This window comes from Entelurus aequoreus, linkage group LG20 (genome assembly GCF_033978785.1).
Source record: "Entelurus aequoreus isolate RoL-2023_Sb linkage group LG20, RoL_Eaeq_v1.1, whole genome shotgun sequence".
In the NCBI taxonomy this organism is placed as follows: domain Eukaryota; kingdom Metazoa; phylum Chordata; class Actinopteri; order Syngnathiformes; family Syngnathidae; genus Entelurus; species Entelurus aequoreus.
In genome coordinates, this window is record NC_084750.1 from 11,758,675 (window position 1) to 11,783,591 (window position 24,917).

The following is a 24,917-nucleotide window of genomic DNA, read 5'->3' on the forward strand; positions in this document are numbered from 1 at the left end:
GGAATAAAACATATGTGTTATGTTAATTATTTAGTGCAACAAAACAAATACATGCTATGCTAATAGTATTATGAAAACATGCATGTTATGATATTAATTTAGTGGAATAAAATAAATACACCTTATGCTAATAGTATTATGAAAACATGCATGTTATGTTAATACTTTAGTGGAATAAAACATATGTGTTATGTTAATTATTTAGTGCAACAAAACAAATACATGCTATGCTAATAGTATTATGAAAACATGCATGTTATGATATTAATTTAGTGGAATAAAATAAATACACCTTATGCTAATAGTATTATGAAAACATGCATGTTATGTTAATACTTTAGTGGAATAAAACATATGTGTTATGTTAATTATTTAGTGCAACAAAACAAATACATATTATGCTAATAGTATTATGAAAACATGCATGTTATGTTAATACTTTAGTGGAATAAAACATATGTGTTATGTTAATTATTTAGTGCAACAAAACAAATACATATTATGCTAATAGTATTATGAAAACATGCATGTTATGATAATAATTTAGTGGAATAAAATAAATAAACCTTATGCTAATAGTATTATGAAAACAAGCATGTTATGTTAATACTATAGTGGAATAAAACATATGTGTTATGTTAATTATTTAGTGCAACAAAACAAATACATGTTATGCTAATAGTATTATGAAAACATGCATGTTATGATAATAATTTAGTGGAATAAAATAAATAAACCTTATGCTAATAGTATTATGAAAACAAGCATGTTATGTTAATACTATAGTGGAATAAAACATATGTGTTATGTTTGTTATTTAGTGCAACAAAACAAATACATGTTATGCTAATAGTATTATGAAAACATGCATGTTATGTTAATACTATAGTGGAATAAAACATATGTGTTATGTTCATTATTTAGTGCAACAAAACAAATACATTATGCCATAAACTTGCATATTGTGTTAATTAGTTATTGTAATAAACAAACACACAATATACAAATGCACTCATGAAAACATGCAATTTCTGATAGTTGTTTAAGTGCATGGAATCGTAATTATTTAGTGGAATAAATTATATACATATTGTGCTAATAGTATTATGAAAACATGCATGTTGTGTTAATTGTTTAGTGTAACAAAACAAATACGTATTTTGCTAATAGTATTATGAAAACATAAATGTTATGTTTATTTTTTGTGTAAAAAACACACAATATGCTAATAGTGTTATAAAACATGCAATTTATGTTAATTTTTAGTGCAATAAAAGAAATGCACATTATGCTAATAGTATTATAAAAACATGCAATTTATGTTCATTTTTAATGCAATAAAAGAAATGCACATTATGCTAATAGTATTATAAAAACGTGCAGATGAAGTAAATTTTTTAGTGCAATAAAAGAAATGCACATTATGCTAATAGTATTATAAAAACGTGCAGATGAAGTAAATTTTTTAGTGCAATAAAAGAAATGCACATTATGCTAATAGTATTATAAAAACGTGCAGATGAAGTAAAGTTTTTAGTGCAATAAAAGAAATGCACATTATGCTAATAGTATTATAAAACGTGCAGATGAAGTAAATTGTTAGTGCAATAAAAGAAATGCACATTATGCTAATAGTATTATAAAACGTGCAGATGAAGTAAATTGTTAGTGCAATAAAAGAAATGCACATTATGCTAATAGTGTTATAAAAACATGCAATTTATGTTCATTTTTAGTGCAATAAAAGAAATGCACATTATGCTAATAGTATTATAAAAACGTGCAGATGAAGTAAATTTTTTAGTGCAATAAAAGAAATGCACATTATGCTAATAGTATTATAAAACGTGCAGATGAAGTAAATTGTTAGTGCAATAAAAGAAATGCACATTATGCTAATAGTATTATAAAAACGTGCAGATGAAGTAAATTGTTAGTGCAATAAAAGAAATGCACATTATGCTAATAGTATTATAAAAACGTGCAGATGAAGTAAATTTTTTAGTGCAATAAAAGAAATGCACATTATGCTAATAGTATTATAAAACGTGCAGATGAAGTAAATTGTTAGTGCAATAAAAGAAATGCACATTATGCTAATAGTATTATAAAAACGTGCAGATGAAGTAAAGTTTTTAGTGCAATAAAAGAAATGCACATTATGCTAATAGTATTATAAAAACGTGCAGATGAAGTAAATTTTTTAGTGCAATAAAAGAAATGCACATTATGCTAATAGTATTATAAAACGTGCAGATGAAGTAAATTGTTAGTGCAATAAAAGAAATGCACATTATGCTAATAGTATTATAAAAACGTGCAGATGAAGTAAATTTTTTAGTGCAATAAAAGAAATGCACATTATGCTAATAGTATTATAAAAACGTGCAGATGAAGTAAAGTTTTTAGTGCAATAAAAGAAATGCACATTATGCTAATAGTATTATAAAAACGTGCAGATGAAGTAAATTGTTAGTGCAATAAAAGAAATGCACATTATGCTAATAGTATTATAAAAACGTGCAGATGAAGTAAATTTTTTAGTGCAATAAAAGAAATGCACATTATGCTAATAGTATTATAAAAACGTGCAGATGAAGTAAATTGTTAGTGCAATAAAAGAAATGCACATTATGCTAATAGTATTATAAAACGGGCAGATGAAGTAAATTGTTAGTGCAATAAAAGAAATGCACATTATGCTAATAGTATTATAAAAACGTGCAGATGAAGTACATTTTTTAGTGCAATAAAAGAAATGCACATTATGCTAATAGTATTATAAAAACGTGCAGATGAAGTACATTTTTTAGTGCAATAAAAGAAATGCACATTATGCTAATAGTATTATAAAAACGTGCAGATGAAGTAAATTTTTTAGTGCAATAAAAGAAATGCACATTATGCTAATAGTATTATAAAAACGTGCAGATGAAGTAAATTTTTTAGTGCAATAAAAGAAATGCACATTATGCTAATAGTATTATAAAAACGTGCAGATGAAGTAAATTTTTTAGTGCAATAAAAGAAATGCACATTATGCTAATAGTATTATAAAAACGTGCAGATGAAGTAAATTTTTTAGTGCAATAAAAGAAATGCACATTATGCTAATAGTATTATAAAAACGTGCAGATGAAGTACATTATTTAGTGCAATAAAAGAAATGCACATTATGCTAATAGTATTATAAAAACGTGCAGATGAAGTAAATTTTTTAGTGCAATAAAAGAAATGCACATTATGCTAATAGTATTATAAAAACGTGCAGATGAAGTAAATTTTTTAGTGCAATAAAAGAAATGCACATTATGCTAATAGTATTTTAAAAACGTGCAGATGAAGTAAATTTTTTAGTGCAATAAAAGAAATGCACATTATGCTAATAGTATTATAAAAACGTGCAGATGAAGTACATTTTTTAGTGCAATAAAAGAAATGCACATTATGCTAATAGTATTATAAAAACGTGCAGATGAAGTAAATTTTTTAGTGCAATAAAAGAAATGCACAGTATGCTAATAGTATTATAAAAACGTGCAGATGAAGTACATTATTTAGTGCAATAAAAGAAATGCACATTATGCTAATAGTATTATAAAAACGTGCAGATGAAGTAAATTTTTTAGTGCAATAAAAGAAATGCACATTATGCTAATAGTATTATAAAAACGTGCAGATGAAGTAAATGTTTTAGTGCAATAAAAGAAATGCACATTATGCTAATAGTATTTTAAAAACGTGCAGATGAAGTAAATTTTTTAGTGCAATAAAAGAAATGCACATTATGCTAATAGTATTTTAAAAACGTGCAGATGAAGTAAATTTTTTAGTGCAATAAAAGAAATGCACATTATGCTAATAGTATTATAAAAACGTGCAGATGAAGTACATTTTTTAGTGCAATAAAAGAAATGCACATTATGCTAATAGTATTATAAAAACGTGCAGATGAAGTAAATTTTTTAGTGCAATAAAAGAAATGCACAGTATGCTAATAGTATTATAAAAACGTGCAGATGAAGTACATTATTTAGTGCAATAAAAGAAATGCACATTATGCTAATAGTATTATAAAAACGTGCAGATGAAGTAAATTTTTTAGTGCAATAAAAGAAATGCACATTATGCTAATAGTATTATAAAAACGTGCAGATGAAGTAAATTTTTTAGTGCAATAAAAGAAATGCACATTATGCTAATAGTATTTTAAAAACGTGCAGATGAAGTAAATTTTTTAGTGCAATAAAAGAAATGCACATTATGCTAATAGTATTATAAAAACGTGCAGATGAAGTAAATTTTTTAGTGCAATAAAAGAAATGCACATTATGCTAATAGTATTATAAAACGTGTAGATGAAGTAAATTGTTAGTGCAATAAAAGAAATGCACATTATGCTAATAGTATTATAAAACGTGCAGATGAAGTAAATTGTTAGTGCAATAAAAGAAATGCCCATTATGCTAATAGTATTATAAAAACGTGCAGATGAAGTAAATTGTTAGTGCAATAAAAGAAATGCACATTATGCTAATAGTGTTATAAAAACGTGCAGATTAAGTAAATTGTTAGTGCAATAAAATAAATGCACATTATGCTAATAGTATTATAAAAACGTGCAGATGAAGTAAATTGTTAGTGCAATAAAAGAAATGCACATTATGCTAATAGTATTATAAAAACGTGCAGATGAAGTAAAGTTTTTAGTGCAATAAAAGAAATGCACATTATGCTAATAGTATTATAAAACGTGCAGATGAAGTAAATTGTTAGTGCAATAAAAGAAATGCACATTATGCTAATAGTATTATAAAACGTGCAGATGAAGTAAATTGTTAGTGCAATAAAAGAAATGCACATTATGCTAATAGTGTTATAAAAACATGCAATTTATGTTCATTTTTAGTGCAATAAAAGAAATGCACATTATGCTAATAGTATTATAAAAACGTGCAGATGAAGTAAATTTTTTAGTGCAATAAAAGAAATGCACATTATGCTAATAGTATTATAAAACGTGCAGATGAAGTAAATTGTTAGTGCAATAAAAGAAATGCACATTATGCTAATAGTATTATAAAAACGTGCAGATGAAGTAAATTTTTTAGTGCAATAAAAGAAATGCACATTATGCTAATAGTATTATAAAACGTGCAGATGAAGTAAATTGTTAGTGCAATAAAAGAAATGCACATTATGCTAATAGTATTATAAAAACGTGCAGATGAAGTAAAGTTTTTAGTGCAATAAAAGAAATGCACATTATGCTAATAGTATTATAAAAACGTGCAGATGAAGTAAATTTTTTAGTGCAATAAAAGAAATGCACATTATGCTAATAGTATTATAAAACGTGCAGATGAAGTAAATTGTTAGTGCAATAAAAGAAATGCACATTATGCTAATAGTATTATAAAAACGTGCAGATGAAGTAAATTTTTTAGTGCAATAAAAGAAATGCACATTATGCTAATAGTATTATAAAAACGTGCAGATGAAGTAAAGTTTTTAGTGCAATAAAAGAAATGCACATTATGCTAATAGTATTATAAAAACGTGCAGATGAAGTAAATTGTTAGTGCAATAAAAGAAATGCACATTATGCTAATAGTATTATAAAAACGTGCAGATGAAGTAAATTTTTTAGTGCAATAAAAGAAATGCACATTATGCTAATAGTATTATAAAAACGTGCAGATGAAGTAAATTGTTAGTGCAATAAAAGAAATGCACATTATGCTAATAGTATTATAAAACGGGCAGATGAAGTAAATTGTTAGTGCAATAAAAGAAATGCACATTATGCTAATAGTATTATAAAAACGTGCAGATGAAGTACATTTTTTAGTGCAATAAAAGAAATGCACATTATGCTAATAGTATTATAAAAACGTGCAGATGAAGTACATTTTTTAGTGCAATAAAAGAAATGCACATTATGCTAATAGTATTATAAAAACGTGCAGATGAAGTAAATTTTTTAGTGCAATAAAAGAAATGCACATTATGCTAATAGTATTATAAAAACGTGCAGATGAAGTAAATTTTTTAGTGCAATAAAAGAAATGCACATTATGCTAATAGTATTATAAAAACGTGCAGATGAAGTAAATTTTTTAGTGCAATAAAAGAAATGCACATTATGCTAATAGTATTATAAAAACGTGCAGATGAAGTAAATTTTTTAGTGCAATAAAAGAAATGCACATTATGCTAATAGTATTATAAAAACGTGCAGATGAAGTACATTATTTAGTGCAATAAAAGAAATGCACATTATGCTAATAGTATTATAAAAACGTGCAGATGAAGTAAATTTTTTAGTGCAATAAAAGAAATGCACATTATGCTAATAGTATTATAAAAACGTGCAGATGAAGTAAATTTTTTAGTGCAATAAAAGAAATGCACATTATGCTAATAGTATTATAAAAACATGCAGATGAAGTAAATTTTTTAGTGCAATAAAAGAAATGCACAGTATGCTAATAGTATTATAAAAACGTGCAGATGAAGTACATTATTTAGTGCAATAAAAGAAATGCACATTATGCTAATAGTATTATAAAAACGTGCAGATGAAGTAAATTTTTTAGTGCAATAAAAGAAATGCACATTATGCTAATAGTATTATAAAAACGTGCAGATGAAGTAAATGTTTTAGTGCAATAAAAGAAATGCACATTATGCTAACAGAGAACATTAACAGTTATGTTAATGTGAGACTAAGTAGTTTCCAGGTGTGAATGTTTCATTGTATTTATGTGCTCTGCCACTAACTGCTGATCACTCCAGGGTCGAATAATCCACAACTGATCTGGCTTTGTGGAACAGTGATGACAAAAATCATTTCAGGACAAAGATTGTCCAACAGACCAAAGAACAGAGAAGAGGTCCTGGTTTGAGTTCTTCTTACCTGAGAGCGTCAACGTTCCCCCGCTTGTGAACGCAGGTGACTTCTCTTGTCTGGTAGCCAATTTGCACATCCCAGGACTTTCCTCCCGGGCGGTTCTGACGGTTCGTCTTTCGAGTCTTTTTCATAAGCTCTCTGGCCGCGGGATCTTTTACCTTCCCTCTTTCCTTCAACTTCTCCCGGACTTTCTCTCGGACTTTGTCCTTTTTCTCTTTGTTTTTTACTTTCCTCGGTCTTTTGGGCCGGTCAACCTGACGGGACGCTCTGTCAGGGTTTCTGTTGGCCTTACCCAACTTCCTGTTGGGTCTTAGTGGTCTGTCTCCGTCTTTGGAAACGTCATCGGCCTGAACCGACCTCTTGTCCCCGACTTTGACCTTTTTCTCCCCTCTTTTGGACTGTGTTCTGCCCTCTCCGGTGGGTTTAACTTTGATAGCTTGCCTGGCCTGCCTGGAGACCAACACAGAGCAAGGCCCCCAGGGTCCGACCCGCAGACTGTACGGACTCTCTTCCCCCTCGCACGGTCCCGGCTGACATGTCTGAAACTCTGTCAGGTTTGGACAGGCGGACCCACCAAATAAGGGGGGAGCGAGAACAATGCGAATTCTGTTCTGCAAACCTATCCCACAGGTCTTGGAACAGAATGTCCATGGACTGAACTCCGACACCACACAATCCCGAGGGCAAGGGATGAGACAAGCTTGCTCCAGGCGTGGTTTGGGTTCAAAGTATTCACAGATCGCATCCTCTGCAGGCTCGCCGTTGGCTTTCTGGACACAACCCACTTCTCGGGTCTGAATGCCCTCCTCCGCCCGGGTGCACACGGCGGGTCGTTGCACACCCGCGCTGCGCATCGACACGGACACGCACTGGTTCCACGCCCCCAGTTGCCAGTCGTAAAGTTCCTTGTGCCAGTCACACACTCTGAAGCAACTCTGCTGGTTGTTGGGTCGTTCTGCCGGGTTGCAGTTTGTGTGCAGAGTGGTCCAACCTTCGGCGTGTGCACACCACACCGCTCTGCTCTGGCTCCCACCGGGCCCGCACTCGCTGCCCATGCATCGACCCCACGGTCCTGGAAGACAATGTCAGAAAGGTTGCAGTTAGAACAAACATTTCCCGTCAAGATTGACTTCTTGATACTTCACAGTAACAGATCAGCACTATTGGATGTGATCTTGGTGCACAAGGTCCAAGCTTCAACCTTTCAGCTTGGTCAGCTTAAATGTGCACTTGGGGTCCCCCCAAATGTGGTGAATGTTATAGGGTCCAAAGGACCCGAAAATGTTTCAGCCATTAATGTCTTAAAAGTAAGTCATTTATATATTTTTTTTATAACTTTGTAAACTTAAATCTCTAGACCAGGGGTCACCAACGCGGTGGTAGCCCGTAAGGACCAGATGAGTCGCCCGCTGGCCTGTTCTAAAAATAACTCAAATAGCAGCACTTACCAGTGAGCTGCCTCTATTTTTTAAATTGTATTTATTTACTAGCAAGCTGGTCTCGCTTTGCCCGACATTTTTAATTCTAAGAGAGACAAAACTCAAATAGAATTTGAAAATCCAAGAAAATATTTTAAAGACTTGGTCTTCACTTGTTTAAATAAATTCATTATTTGTTTTACTTTGCTTCTTATAACTTTCAGAAAGACAATTTTAGAGAAAAAATCCAACCTTAAAAATGATTTTAGGATTTTTAAACACATGTACCTTTTTACCTTTTAAATTCCTTCCTCTTCTTTCCTGACAATTTAAATCAATCTTCAAGTATTTATTTATTTTTATTGTAAAGAATAATAAACACATTTTAATTTAATTCTTCATTTTAGCTTCTGTTTTTTCGACGAAGAATATTGGTGAAATATTTCTTCAAACTTATGATTAAAATTCAAAAAAAATATTCTGGCAAATCTAGAAAATCTGTAGAATCAAATTGAAATCTTATTTCAAAGTCTTTTGAATTTCTTTTAAAATTTTTGTTCTGGAAAATCTAGAAGAAATAATGATTTGTCTTTGTTAGAAATATAGCTTGGTCCAATTTGTTTTATATTCTAACAAAGTGCAGATTGGATTTTAACCTATTTAAAACATGTCATCAAAATTCTAAAATTAATCTTAATCAGGAAAAATTAGTAATGATGTTCCATAAATAATTGTTTTAATTTTTTCAAAAAGATTCGAGTTAGCTAGTTTTTCTCTTCTTTTTTTCGGTTGAATTTTGAATTTTAGAGAGTCGAAATTGAAGATAAACTATGTTTCAAAATTTAATTGTCTTTTTTTTTCGTGTTTTCTCCTCTTTTAAACCGTTCAATTAAGTGTAAATATCATTAATTATTAATAATAACATAGAGTTAAAGGTAAATTGAGCAAATTGGCTATTTCTGGCAATTTATTGAAGTGTGTATCAAACTGGAAGCCCTTCGCATTAATCACTACCCAAGAAGTAGCTCTTGATTTCAAAAAGGTTGACCCCTGCTCTAGACCAACTTCAGATCTATCGGTCGAAATGAAGTTTTGGCAAAAACCCGAACTAGTAACACAATATTTTGGTAACCACGTCAACACAACTCTTATGTCATGTTTTTTTTATTACAGACTCGAAGCAACTGTGTACTTAATATGAATACATGGTGTTCTATAGCAGTGGTCCCCAACCTTTTTGTAGCTGCGGACCGGTCAACGCTTGAAAATGTGTCCCACGGACCGGTGGGGGTGGGGGGGGGGGGGTGTATTTAAAATTTACATAAATAAATACAATCATGTGTGCTTACGGACTGTATCCCTGCAGACTGTATTGATCTATATTGATATAAAATGTATGTATTGTGTTTTTTATGTTGATTTCATTTTTTAAAAAAAATAATAATAATAATAATTTTATTTTTTTATTTTTTTTTATTCCTTGTGTGGCCCGGTACCAATCGGTCCGCGGACCGGTGGAGGTGGGGGGGGGGGGGGGGGGGGGGGGGTGGGTGTATTTAAAAAAAAAAAAAAAAAAATTTTTTTTTTTTTTTTTTTTTACATAAATAAATACAATCATGTGTGCTTACGGACTGTATCCCTGCAGACTGTATTGATCTATATTGATATAAAATGTATGTATTGTGTTTTTTATGTTGATTTCATTAAAAAAAAAAATAATAATAATAATAATTTTTTTTTTTTTTTTTTTTTTTTTTTTTTTATTCCTTGTGTGGCCCGGTACCAATCGGTCCGCAGACCGGTGGGGGTGGGAGAGGGGGTGTATTTAAAAATAAAAAATAAAAAATGTATGTAAAAAATTATGTAAAAAAAAAAAAAAAAAATGTTTTTTTTTTTTTTTTTACATAAATAAATACAATCATGTGTGCTTACGGACTGTATCCCTGCAGACTGTATTGATCTATATTGATATAAAATGTATGTATTGTGTTTTTTATGTTGATTTCATTAAAAAAAAAAAAAAAAAAAAAAAAAATTATTTTTTTTTATTCCTTGTGTGCGGTACCAGTGGTTGGGGACCACTGCTCTATAGCACTCTGGCAGGATCTAGTGGTTGAAGGGTCAAATTACACCTAATAGGATTTGAACGAATTTTAAATAGACTCATTTTGTTTTCAAGGAAGAAGCGTAGTAAAAATAATTAGGGCTGTCAAAGTTCACGCCATAATAACACGTTAACTATATGTTCCAATTACGACACTGAGTTTATTGATGCGCGATTAACACACAGGCATCCTTTTTGACCCTCGGGCCGTTCCCTAGGAAGGGAAACTTGGCTGAGTTCACTTGTTACTGATGAGCCAAAAGCAGAAAAATAGCGAGCAGAAAAGAAGAAAGAAAAGGCTGTATTATGGAAATATCAGGTTCAAAGCCATGGCAAAGACTATTTTTCGCCTGAGACTAGATGTGACCAATCTAGGTTTAAGACTAGATGTAACAATCTAAGTCTAAGACTAGACCTGACCAATCTAGGTTTAAGACTAGATGTAACAATCTAAGTCTAAGACTAGACCTGACCAATCTAGGTTTAAGACTAGATGTAACAATCTAAGTCTAAGACTAGACCTGACCAATCTAGGTTTAAGACTAGATGTAACAATCTAAGTCTAAGACTAGACCTGACCAATCTAGGTTAAAGACTAGATGTAACAATCTAAGTCTAAGACTAGACCTGACCAATCTAGGTTTAAGACTAGAAGTAACAATCTAAGTCTAAGACTAGACCTGACCAATCTAGGTTTAAGACTAGATGTAACAATCTAAGTCTAAGACTAGACCTGACCAATCTAGGTTTAAGACTAGATGTAACAATCTAAGTCTAAGACTAGACCTGACCAATCTAGGTTTAAGACTAGATGTAACAATCTAAGTCTAAGACTAGACCTGACCAATCTAGGTTAAAGACTAGATGTAACAATCTAAGTCTAAGACTAGACCTGACCAATCTAGGTTTAAGACTAGAAGTAACAATCTAAGTCTAAGACTAGACCTGACCAATCTAGGTTTAAGACTAGATGTAACAATCTAAGTCTAAGACAAGAACTAATGAAGTCTAGTCAGATGAGAGTCCAAACATCTACTTAGACCAGACCTGGGCATTCTGCGGCCCGCGGCCCGCATCCGGCCCTTTGTGCGTCCCTGTCCGGCCCGCGTGAGGCCAATTATAAATTACAAAATCAATTTTAAAAAGTATCTATGTCGAGTGTGCAATACAACGGTGCTGCTTTTGTTTTGAAAATCGTTATTTGTATTACTTCCGTGTGGACGTGTGCGTGATTGTGAGTGAATGTGAACAGCTGCAATCACAAATTACAAAATAAAGTTGAAAAAACATCTATGTCGTGCGCGCAATACAACTGTGCTGCTTTTATTTTGAAAGGTATTATTTATGGGCGTGTGTTTCACATCCTCGGGCAAAAACCAACAGGAAGTTGGCAATTTCCCCTTCAACACAAAAAAATGACTAAAAACACTCATTTTTGCCTCTTTGAGCTGTAATTTGACCCCCTTAAAATACTTCAAAACTCACCAAAATTTTTACACACATTGGGACTGGTGGAAATTGCGATCTAAAAAAAAACCGAACCCCAAAACTCAAAATTGCGCTCTAGTGCCCCCTAGGAAAAAAACAAAAACAAACGGCCTGTAACTCCCACTAGGAAGGTCGTAGAGACATGAAACAAAAACCTGTATGTAGGCCTACAATTCATAATTTCACATCCTTGGGCAAAAACCAACAGGAAGTTGGCAATTTCCCCTTCAACACAAAAAATGACTAAAAATACTCATTTTTGCCTCTTTGAGCTGTAATTTGACCGCCTTAAAATACTTCAAAACTCACCAAAATTTTTACACACATTGGGACTGGTGGAAATTGCGATCTGAAAAAAAAACCGAACCCCAAAACTTAAAATTGCGCTCTAGCGCCCCCTAGGAAAAAAACAAAAACAAACTGCCTGTAACTCCCACTAGGAAGGTCGTAGAGACATGAAACAAAAACCTGTATGTAGGCCTACAATTCATAATTTCACATCCTCGGGCAAAAACCAACAGGAAGTTGGCAATTTCCCCTTCAACACAAAAAATGACTAAAAACACTAATTTTTGCCTCTTTGAGCTGTAATTTGACCCCCTTAAAATACTTCAAAACTCACCAAAATTTTTACGCACATTGGGACTGGTGGAAATTGCGATCTGAAAAAAAACCGAACCCCAAAACTCAAAATTGCGCTCTAGCGCCCCCTAGGAAAAAAACAAAAACAAACTGCCTGTAACTCCCACTAGGAAGGTCGTAGAGACATGAAACAAAAACCTGTATGTAGGCCTACAATTCATAATTTCACATCCTCGGGCAAAAACAACAGGAAGTTGGCAATTTCCCCTTCAACACAAAAAATGACTAAAAACACAAATTTTTGCCTCTTTGAGCTGTAATTTGACCGCCTTAAAATACTTCAAAACTCACCAACATTTTTACACACATTGGGACTGGTGGAAATTGCGATCTAAAAAAAAAACCGAACCCCAAAACTCAAAATTGCGCTCTAGCGCCCCCTAGGAAAAAAACAAAAACAAACTGCCTGTAACTCCCACTAGGAGGTCGTAGAGACATGAAACAAAAACCTGTATGTAGGCCTACAATTCATAATTTCACATCCTCGGGCAAAAACCAACAGGAAGTTGGCAATTTCCCCTTCAACACAAAAAATGACTAAAAACACTAATTTTTGCCTCTTTGAGCTGTAATTTGACCCCCTTAAAATACTTCAAAACTCACCAAAATTTTTACGCACATTGGGACTGGTGGAAATTGCGATCTGAAAAAAAAACCGAACCCCAAAACTCAAAATTGCGCTCTAGCGCCCCCTAGGAAAAAAACAAAAACAAACTGCCTGTAACTCCCACTAGGAAGGTCGTAGAGACATGAAACAAAAACCTGTATGTAGGCCTACAATTCATAATTTCACATCCTCGGGCAAAAACCAACAGGAAGTTGGCAATTTCCCCTTCAACACAAAAAATGACTAAAAACACAAATTTTTGCCTCTTTGAGCTGTAATTTGACCGCCTTAAAATACTTCAAAACTCACCAACATTTTTACACACATTGGGACTGGTGGAAATTGCGATCTAAAAAAAAACCGAACCCCAAAACTCAAAATTGCGCTCTAGCGCCCCCTAGGAAAAAAACTAAAACAAACTGCCTGTAACTCCCACTAGGAAGGTCGTAGAGACATGAAACAAAAACCTGTATGTAGGCCTACAATTCATAATTTCACATCCTCGGGCAAAAACCAACAGGAAGTTGGCAATTTCCCCTTCAACACAAAAAATGACTAAAAACACTAATTTTTGCCTCTTTGAGCTGTAATTTGACCGCCTTAAAATACTTCAAAACTCACCAAATTTTTTACACACATTGGGACTGGTGGAAATTGCGATCTAAAAAAAACCGAACCCCAAAACTCAAAATTGCGCTCTAGCGCCCCCTAGGAAAAAAACAAAAACAAACTGCCTGTAACTCCCACTAGGAAGGTCGTAGAGACATGAAACAAAAACCTGTATGTAGGCCTACAATTCATAATTTCACATCCTCGGGCAAAAACCAACAGAAAGTTGGCAATTTCCCCTTCAACACAAAAAATGACTAAAAACACTCATTTTTGCCTCTTTGAGCTGTAATTTGACCGCCTTAAAATACTTCAAAACTCACCAAAATTTTACACACATTGGGACTGGTGGAAATTGCGATCTAAAAAAAAAAACGAACCCCAAAACTCAAAATTGCGCTCTAGCGCCCCCTAGGAAAAAAACTAAAACAAACTGCCTGTAACTCCCACTAGGAAGGTCGTAGAGACATGAAACAAAAACCTGTATGTAGGCCTACAATTCATAATTTCACATCCTCGGGCAAAAACCAACAGGAAGTTGGCAATTTCCCCTTCAACACAAAAAATGACTAAAAACACTCATTTTTGCCTCTTTGAGCTGTAATTTGACCCCCTTAAAATACTTCAAAACTCACCAAAATTTTTACACACATTGGGACTGGTGGAAATTGCGATCTGAAAAAAAAACCGAACCCCAAAACTCAAAATTGCGCTCTAGCGCCCCCTAGGAAAAAAACAAAAACAAACTGCCTGTAACTCCCACTAGGAAGGTCGTAGAGACATGAAACAAAAACCTGTATGTAGGCCCTACAATTCATATTTCACATCCTCGGGCAAAAACCAACAGGAAGTTGGCAATTTCCCCTTCAACACAAAAAATGACTAAAAACACTAATTTTTGCCTCTTTGAGCTGTAATTTGACCGCCTTAAAATACTTCAAAACTCACCAAAATTTTTACACACATTGGGACTGGTGGAAATTGCGATCTAAAAAAAAACCGAACCCCAAAACTCAAAATTGCGCTCTAGCGCCCCCTAGGAAAAAAACAAAAACAAACTGCCTGTAACTCCCACTAGGAAGGTCGTAGAGACATGAAACAAAACCTGTATGTAGGCCTACAATTCATAATTTCACATCCTTGGGCAAAAACCAACAGGAAGTTGGCAATTTCCCCTTCAACACAAAAAATGACTAAAAATACTCATTTTTGCCTCTTTGAGCTGTAATTTGACCGCCTTAAAATACTTCAAAACTCACCAAAATTTTTACACACATTGGGACTGGTGGAAATTGCGATCTGAAAAAAAACCGAACCCCAAAACTTAAAATTGCGCTCTAGCGCCCCCTAGGAAAAAAACAAAAACAAACTGCCTGTAACTCCCACTAGGAAGGTCGTAGAGACATGAAACAAAAACCTGTATGTAGGCCTACAATTCATAATTTCACATCCTCGGGCAAAAACCAACAGGAAGTTGGCAATTTCCCCTTCAACACAAAAAATGACTAAAAACACTCATTTTTGCCTCTTTGAGCTGTAATTTGACCCCCTTAAAATACTTCAAAACTCACCAAAATTTTTACACACATTGGGACTGGTGGAAATTGCGATCTAAAAAAAAAACCGAACCCCAAAATAATTGAATAAAACAGAGCATCTGCAAAAATGCGGACCCGACCAACGCTGCTTGCAGCTTTAATTATTATTATTATTTATCTTACGGTATGTATCAAAAATAATATTGAGCAAAATTGAATTGAAATATTGTCGATGTGGCCCTCCAGCAGTGCTCGGGTTGCTCATGCGGCCCCCGGTAAAAATGAATTGCCCACCCCTGACTTAGACCAACCAAACAGTCCAGTTGTGATGATTGATGGTCCTGAGATGATGTCATCAGAATGTGAAGTCTCTCCCTCACATTGTTGTGTCAGACATTAAAACATCATTTTACACATTTATATTTGTTACATTTTTATGGTCCTTAAGTGTTGTTGTACTGACAAACATAAGTGTTGTTGTACTGACAAGCTAACGACATGTTCATTATCTTCTTGTGTTCCTGCACGTTTACGAGAAGCTATTATTGCTAACGAGCGCCATCAGCTCACCGAAGGCGAGACATTTGATCAGGCAGAGATGACATCATCAATCAAGCAGGAAATGATGTCGCCCTGCCAGGAAATGAACGCAACTCCGACATTGTTGGACTGCTGATATTCCTCCTATTGTGTTCCGTGTGAGACGTCAGAGGCTGTGAGATGTAAGATGGCGCTCGACGCTTTCAGTCCATGTCAACAGAAGCAGGAGGATAAACTAGCTTGTGGCGGCAGAGAGTCGATACTGATCAATACTAATCAATACTAATCAATACTAATCAATAGGAGCAGCAAAAAGTCCTCCGGACACAAGAGACAGCATTCCCCACAGGCAAGAAGGATACAAGCAGCGATACCAGCATCTTTACTTGTGTGTGATTTCATGTGCGATACAAGCAGCCATACCAGCATCTTTACTTGTGTGTGATATCATGTGCGATACAAGCAGTCCTGCAGCATCTTTACTTGTGTGTGATTTCATGTGCGATACAAGCAGCCATACCAGCATCTTTACTTGTGTGTGATTTCATGTGCGATACAAGCAGCCATACCAACATCTTTACTTGTGTGTGATTTCATGTGCGATACAAGCAGCCATACCAGCAACTTTACTTGTGTGTGATATCATGTGCGATACAAGCAGTCCTGCAGCATCTTTACTTGTGTGTGATTTCATGTGCGATACAAGCAGCCATACCAGCATCTTTACTTGTGTGTGATTTCATGTGCGATACAAGCAGCCATACCAGCATCTTTACTTGTGTGTGATTTCATGTGCGATTCAAGCAGCCATACCAGCATCTTTACTTGTGTGTGATTTCATGTGCGATACAAGCAGCCATACCAGCATCTTTACTTGTGTGTGATTTCATGTGCGATACAAGCAGCCATACCATCATCTTTACTTGTGTGTGATATCATGTGCGATACAAGCAGTCCTGCAGCGTGTTTACTTGTGTGTGATATCATGTGCGATACAAGCAGTCCTGCAGGGTGTTTACTTGTGTGTGATTTCATGTGCGATACAAGCAGTACTGCAGCGTGTTTACTTCTGTGTGATATCATGTGCGATACGAACAGTCCTGCAGCGTGTTTACTTGTGTGTGATATCATGTGCGATACAAGCGGTCCTGCAGCGTGTTTACTTTTGTGTGATATCATGTGCGATACAAGTAGCGATACAAGCAGTCCTGCAGCGTGTTTACTTGTGTGTGATATCACGTGCGATACAAGCAATCCTGCACGGTGTTTATTTGTGTGGGATTTCATGTGCGATACAAGCAGTCCTGCAGCGTGTCAACTTGTTTGTGATATCATGTGCGATACAAGCAGCGATACAAGCAGTCATGCAGCGTTTTTACTTGTTCGTGATATCATGTGCGATACAAGAAATCCTGCAGGGTGTTTATTTGTGTGGGATTTCATGTGCGATACAAGCAGTCCTGCAGTGTGTTTACTTGTGTGTGATATCATGTGCTATTTAAGCAGTTCTGCAGCGTGTCCACTTGTGTGTGAATATCATGTGCCATACAAGCAGTCCTGCAGCGTGTTTACTTGTGTGTGAATTCACGTGCGATACAAGCAGTCCTGCAGCGTGTTTACTTGTTCGTGATATCAAGTGCGATACAAGCAGTCCTGCAGCGTGTCAACTTGTGTGTGATATCATGTGCGATACAAGCAGTCCTGCAGCATCTTTACTTGTGTGTGATATCATGTGCAATACAAGCAGTCCTGCAGTGTGTTTACTTGTGTGTGATATCATGTGCTATATAAGCAGTTCTGCAGCGTGTCCACTTGTGTGTGATATCATGTGCGATACAAGCAGTCCTGCAGGGTGTTTACTTGTGTGTGATATCATGTGCGATACAAGCAGTCCTGCAGCGTGTTTACTTGTGTGTGAATTCATGTGCGATACAAGCAGTCCTGCAGCATGTTTACTTGTGTGTGATATTATGTGCGATACAAGCAGTCCTGCAGGGTGTTTAATTGTGTGTGATTTCATGTGCGATACAATCAGTCATGCAGCGTGTTTACTTGTGTGTGATTTCATGTGCGATACAAGCAGTGATACAAGCAGTCCTGCAGCGTGTTTACTTATGTGTGATTTCATTTGCGATACAAGCAGTCCTGCAGAGTGTTTACTTGTGTGTGATATCATGTGCTATATAAGCAGTTCTGCAGTGTGTTTACTTGTTCGTGATATCATGTGCGATACAAGCAGTCCTGCAGGGTGTTTACTTTTGTGTGATACCATGTGCGATACAAGCAGTCCTGCAGCGCGTCAACTTGTGTGCGGTATCATGTGCGATGCAAAAGACAAACACGCTAGGCCATAGGCTACTACGAGCAAGCGGCTACACGACAGCTAAGCACACAATAGCACATTGAAGAGGAGCAAATACAAACAAGACAAAAAGAGGAAGCATTGAGAAGAAAATAAGAGAAGACTCCAACAACAATGTTGCCCTTTCACATGAAAAGACTTGAGTCAATCAGGACTGCAGAGAGCAAGAGAAGAATGTTCCCTGAGGGCGAGCGAGGACGAAAGAAAATGATGTCGCAACAAAAGCCATCAACCAGAAGAGGAACATTTCAGCCAAGAAGGACAAGCCTGGTGGTCTTTAGACTCACCAGCTTTACTGCACCACTAATCCAATTGTCTTGACCTCATTGTCACACTCTGCCTGGCAACACATATATATATATATATATATATATATATATATATATATATATATATATATATATATATATATATATATATATATATATATATATATATATATATATATATATATATATATATATATATGTATATATATATATACATATATATATATATATATATATATATATATATATATATATATATATATATATATATATATATATATATATATATATATATATATATACATATATATATACATATATATATATACATATATACATATATATATATATATTATATACATATATATATATATACATATATACATATATATATATACATATATACACATACATATATATATATATATATATGTATATATATATATATATATATATATATATATATATATATATATATATATATATATATATATATATATATATATATATATATATATATATATATATATTGATTTTCTGACATGAACTTGTTTCTTCAGCATTGTCTACACGTTTAAGTCAGGACTTTGGGAAGGCCATTCTAAAACCTTCATTCTAGCCTGATTTAGCCATTCCTTTACCACTTTTGACGTCATTGTCCTGTTGGAACACCCGACTGCGCCCAAGACCCAACCTCCGGGCTGATGACTTTAGCTTGTCCTGAACAATTTTGGAGAATTTGTCCCATTTACTCTCTGTAAAGCAGCAGTTCCATTGGCAGCAAAACAGGCCCAGAGCATAATACTACCACCACCATGCTTGACGGTAGGAATGGTGTTCCTGGGATTAAAGGCCTCACCTTTTCTCCTCCAAACTAGGGATGTCCGATAATACCGGCCTGCCGATATTATCGGCCGATATATGCGTTAAAATGTAATAGCGGAAATTATCGGTATCGTTTTTTTTTATTATCGGTATCGTTTTTTTTTGTTTTTTTGTTTTTTTTTTATTAAATCAACATAAAAATCACAAGATACACTTACAATTAGTGCACCAACCCAAAAAACCTCCCTCCCCCATTTACACTCATTCACACAAAAGGGTTGTTTCTTTCTGTTATCAATATTCTGCTTCCTACATTATATATCAATATATATCAATACAGTCTGCAAGGGATACAGTCCGTAAGCACACATGATTGTGCGTGCTGCTGCTCCACTAATAATACTAACCTTTAACAGTTAATTTTACTAATTTTCATTCATTACTAGTTTCTATGTAACTGTTTTTATATTGTTGTACTTTCTTTTTTATTCAAGAAAATGTTTTTAATTTATTTATCTTATTTTACTAATTTTTTTAAAAAGTACCTTATCTTCACCATACCTGGTTGTCCAAATTAGGCATAACAATGTGTTAATTCCACGACTGCATATATCGGTTGATATCGGTATCGGTTATTAAAGAGTTGGACAATATCGGAATATCGGATATCGGCAAAAAGCATTATCGGACATCCCTACTCCAAACATATTGCTGGGTATTGTGGCCAAACAGCTCCATTCCTTTCCCCTCCGGGACTTCGGCTTCTCGCTCAACACTCCCGGTAACACACAACAATTAATTCCCACACTTAGTCACACACCATACACACTCTTGGATTTTTGTCCCACACCATTCTCTAGTTTATTAATATCATTGTTTCATTATTATATATACATAATAAATCATAGAGCTACTACGTCCCCTTGTGGTCTGTGCCGTCAACTCCCCCAGTAAACATAACACCCACGCTGTTTCACGAGCACTCAGGCTTTAGTTGTTCAGAAAGCAGAGAGGGAAAAGTGTCACTTTAAATTATTTAGTTGAGAAGAACCGTGAAGTCCTCGCCAATAAACCCCAGAAAACGCGTGGAAAGAATATGAAAGAGAATTCCGCGAGTAGGCAGGTGACCTTGGAGCCCACGTGCTGCTACGGGGCTGCTTGTCGGGGGGGGAGCAGATGGGGCTCCTCTGGGAGGACCCATGGAGGGGAATGAGGGGGTTTGTTGTTTGGATGCTGCCAGTGGAGATTAGCATAGCTATTTTTAGCATCCACGCGTACACAGCCTTTATCTCCTCCACATCGTCATCACAATGTTTTGCACGAATCGTGTCCAGGATTCCTGCTTCGATGTGGGCATGACACGATTGGGAAGTGGCGATGGGTGTGGAATCATCTTGACAGAGTCAAATACACTCTTGGATGGATTGGATTCCACTCACGCGTCTTCAAGCAGGCTCCGCATTAACATATTGTAATTAGCATATGGCTTTTTTGAGCATTGATGTGCGTGGAGGAGGAGGTCACGGTGTGTGTACTTGAAGTGTGTACTTGAAGTGTGTACTTGAAGTGTGTACTACACAATTAAACCTTGCAGCATTTATTGTGTGAATGCTCCAAGTTTTCTACACCAAAATTCATCTATTTATTCTTCTTCTTCTTCTCCAGATTTTGGAGGGCTCTACCTTCCGCATTTGTCATCCCATTCAAAGCGTTCCAACTTCAAACTGTTCAGCCTATTCGGGGATCCTAAAAATTCCCAGATTTCCCGGTTTTCCGGGACATTTTTCCCCATTCAAAATGAATTGGCCATTTTTCAAACTTCTAACATTTCCACATTTTTCAACCTATTCAAAACATTCCACCTTCAACACATTCCATCATCCTGGACATTCCAACTATCATTTTTCCAAGTTCCAAAAAATTCCAGGATTTTCCAGAATTCCTGGTTTTCCAAAGCCCTAATTCATCCCATTCAAAGCGTTCCAACTTCAAACTGTTCAGCCTATTCGGGGATCGCAAGCGTTCCCTTGAAAAATTCCCCAAATTCCCAGATTTCCTAGTTTTCCGGGAATTTTTTCATCATTCAAAATGAATTGGCCATTTTTCAAACTTCTAACATTTCCACATTTTTCAACTGATTCAAACCATTCTACCTTCAACACATTCCACACCATTCTGGAAATTCTACCTACTTTTTTTCCAATTTCCAAAAAATTCCAGGATTTTCCAGAATTCCTGGTTTTCCAAAGCCGTAATCCCACCCTTTTTTCTGGTGACTACTCCTTCCACAACTCTCACATTTTTCATCTGATTCAAACTGTTCCAACTTCAAAATTTCCAGCCTGTTTGGAAATTGCGTGCTCCGCTTCAACAATTCTAAAAAAAATTCCAGGATTTCAGTTCAACTTCAGCATTGGATCATTCACTTACAATTCTTTCAGGAATTGCTTCATCTAGTTCTTCTTCTTCCGCAGATTTTGGAGGGCTCTACCTTCCACATTTTTCATCCCATTCAAAGCGTTCCAACTTCAAACTGTTCAGCCTATTCGGGGATCGCGGGCTTTCCCTTGAAAAATTCCTAAAAATTCCCAGATTTCCCGGTTTTCCGGGACATTTTTCCCCATTCAAAATGAATTGGCCATTTTTCAAACTTTTAACATTTCCAAATTTTTCAACCTATTCAAAACATTCCACCTTCAACACATTCCATAATCCTGGACATTCCAACTATAATTTTTCCAAGTTCCAAAAAATTCCAGGATTTTCCAGAATTCCTGGTTTTCCAAAGCCCTAATTCCACCCTTTTTTCTGGCGACTACTCCTTCCACATTTTTCAACCCACTTCCACTGTTCCACCGTCAAAACATTCCTCTTAATCAGGACAAAAAAACAAAAATGTTTTTTGAATTGGAAAAATTCCCGGTTTTCCCGAAATTCCAGGAATTTTGTAATACCATTTCTCAATTCAACATGTTACTACTTCAACATTTCTCCACCAATTTGAAAAATTCCAACACCAACCATTTCAACTCATTTAGAAAATTTACTAAAAAATTCCCGCTTTTCCCGAAATCCCCAACATTTTGGGGGGATTCCCATTGAAATCAGTGGGACATTTTTCAAAGTTCCACAACTCTCCCATTTTTCATCTGATTCAAACTGTTCCAACTTCAAAATTTCCAGCCTGTTTGGGAATTGCGTGCTCCGCTTCAACAATTCTAAAAAAAAATTCCAGGATTTCAGTTCAACTTCAGCATTGGAGCATTCACTTACAATTCTTTCAGGAATTGCTTCATCTAGTTCTTCTTCTTCTCCAGATTTTGGCGCTATACCTTCCACATTTTTCATCCCATTCAAAGCGTTCCAACTTCAAACTGTTCAGCCTATTCGGGGATCGCGGGCTTTCCCTTGAAAAATTCCCCAAATTCCCAGATTTCCCGGTTTTCCGGGACATTTTTCACCATTCAAAATGAATTGGCCATTTTTCAAACTTCTAACATTTCCACATTTTTCAACCTATTCAAAACATTCCACCTTCAACACATTCCATAATCCTGGACATTCCAACTATCATTTTTCCAAGTTCCAAAAAATTCCAGGATTTTCCAGAATTCCTGGTTTTCCAAAGCCCTAATTCATCCCATTCAAAGCGTTCCAACTTCAAACTGTTCAGCCTATTCGGGGATCGCAAGCGTTCCCTTGAAAAATTCCCTAAATTCCCAGATTTCCTAGTTTTCCGGGAATTTTTTCACCATTCAAAATGAATTGGCCATTTTTCAAACTTCTAACATTTCCACATTTTTCAACTGATTCAAAACATTCTACCTTCAACACATTCCACCATTCTGGAAATTCTACCTACTTTTTTTCCAATTTTCAAAAAATTCCAGGATTTTCCAGAATTCCTGGTTTTCCAAAGCCCTAATTCATCCCATTCAAAGCGTTCCAACTTCAAACTGTTCAGCCTATTCGGGGATCGCAAGCGTTCCCTTGAAAAATTCCCCAAATTCCCAGATTTCCTAGTTTTCCGGGAATTTTTTCACCATTCAAAATGAATTGGCCATTTTTCAAACTTCTAACATTTCCACATTTTTCAACTGATTCAAACCATTCTACCTTCAACACATTCCACCATTCTGGAAATTCTACCTACTTTTTTTCCAAGTTCCAAAAAATTCCAGGATTTTCCAGAATTCCTGGTTTTCCAAAGCCGTAATCCCACCCTTTTTTCTGGTGACTACTCCTTCCACAACTCTCACATTTTTCATCTGCTTCAAACTGTTCCAACTTCAAAATTTCCAGCCTGTTTGGGAATTGCGTGGTCCGCTTCAACAATTCTAAAAAAAAATTCCAGGATTTCAGTTCAACTTCAGCATTGGAGCATTCACACACAATTCTTTCAGGAATTGCTTCATCTAGTTCTTCTTCTTCTGCAGATTTTGGCGCTATACCTTCCACATTTTTCATCCCATTCAAAGCGTTCCAAATTCAAACTGTTCAGCCTATTCGGGGATCGCGGGATTTCCCTTGAAAAATTCCTAAAAATTCCCAGATTTCCCGGTTTTCCGGGACATTTTTCCCCATTCAAAAAGAATTGGCCATTTTTCAAACTTCTAACATTTCCACATTTTTCAACCTATTCAAAACATTCCACCTTCAACACATTCCATCATCCTGGACATTCCAACTATCATTTTTCAAAGTTCCAAAAAATTCCAGGATTTTCCAGAATTCCTGGTTTTCCAAAGCCCTAATTCCACCCTTTTTTCTGGCGACTGCTCCTTCCACATTTTTCAACCCACTTCCACTGTTCCACCGTCAAAACATTCCTCTTAATCAGGACAAAAAAACAAAATTGTTTTTTGAATTGGAAAAATTCCCGGATTTCCCGAAATTCCAGGAATTTTGTAATACCATTTCTCAATTCAACATGTTACTGCTTCAACATTTCTCGACCAATTTGAAAAATTCCAACACCAACCATTTCAACTCATTCAGACAATTTACAATAAAATTCCCGCTTTTCCTGAAATCCCCAACATTTTTGGGAAATTCCCATTGAAATCTGTGGGACATTCTTGAAAGTTCCACAACTTTCACATTTTTCATCTGATTCAAACTGTTTCAACTTCAAAGTTTCCAGCCTGTTTGGGAATTGCGTGCTCCGCTTCAACAATTCTAAAAAAAAATTCCAGGATTTCAGTTCAACTTCAGCATTGGAGCATTCACATACAATTCTTTCAGGAATTGCTTCATCTAGTTCTTCTTCTTCTGCAGATTTTGGCGCAATACCTTCCACATTTTTCATCCCATTCAAAGCGTTCCAACTTCAAACTGTTCAGCCTATTCGGGGATCGCGGGATTTCCCTTGAAAAATTCCTAAAAATTCCCAGATTTCCCGGTTTTCCGGGACATTTTTCCCCATTCAAAATGAATTGGCCATTTTCAAACTTCTAACATTTCCACATTTTTCAACCTATTCAAAACATTCCACTTTCAACACATTCCATCATCCTGGACATTCAAACTATCATTTTTCCAAGTTCCAAAAAATTCCAGGATTTTCCAAAGCCGTAATCCCACCCTTTTTTCTGGCGACTAC

At 35.2% G+C, this 24,917-nt stretch overlaps 1 protein-coding gene across 1 annotated transcript in view; it reads right to left on the bottom strand.

Annotated features, from left to right (window-relative positions):
- Positions 1-24,917, bottom strand: part of thsd7aa (thrombospondin, type I, domain containing 7Aa) — a 256,727-nt gene that overhangs the window by 167,777 nt on the left and 64,033 nt on the right. Inside the window, exon 3 of the mRNA XM_062029375.1 lies at positions 6,920-7,985. Within this exon, the coding sequence (XP_061885359.1) occupies positions 6,920-7,985 (1,066 nt within the window). The remainder of the gene's footprint in view (positions 1-6,919; positions 7,986-24,917) is intronic.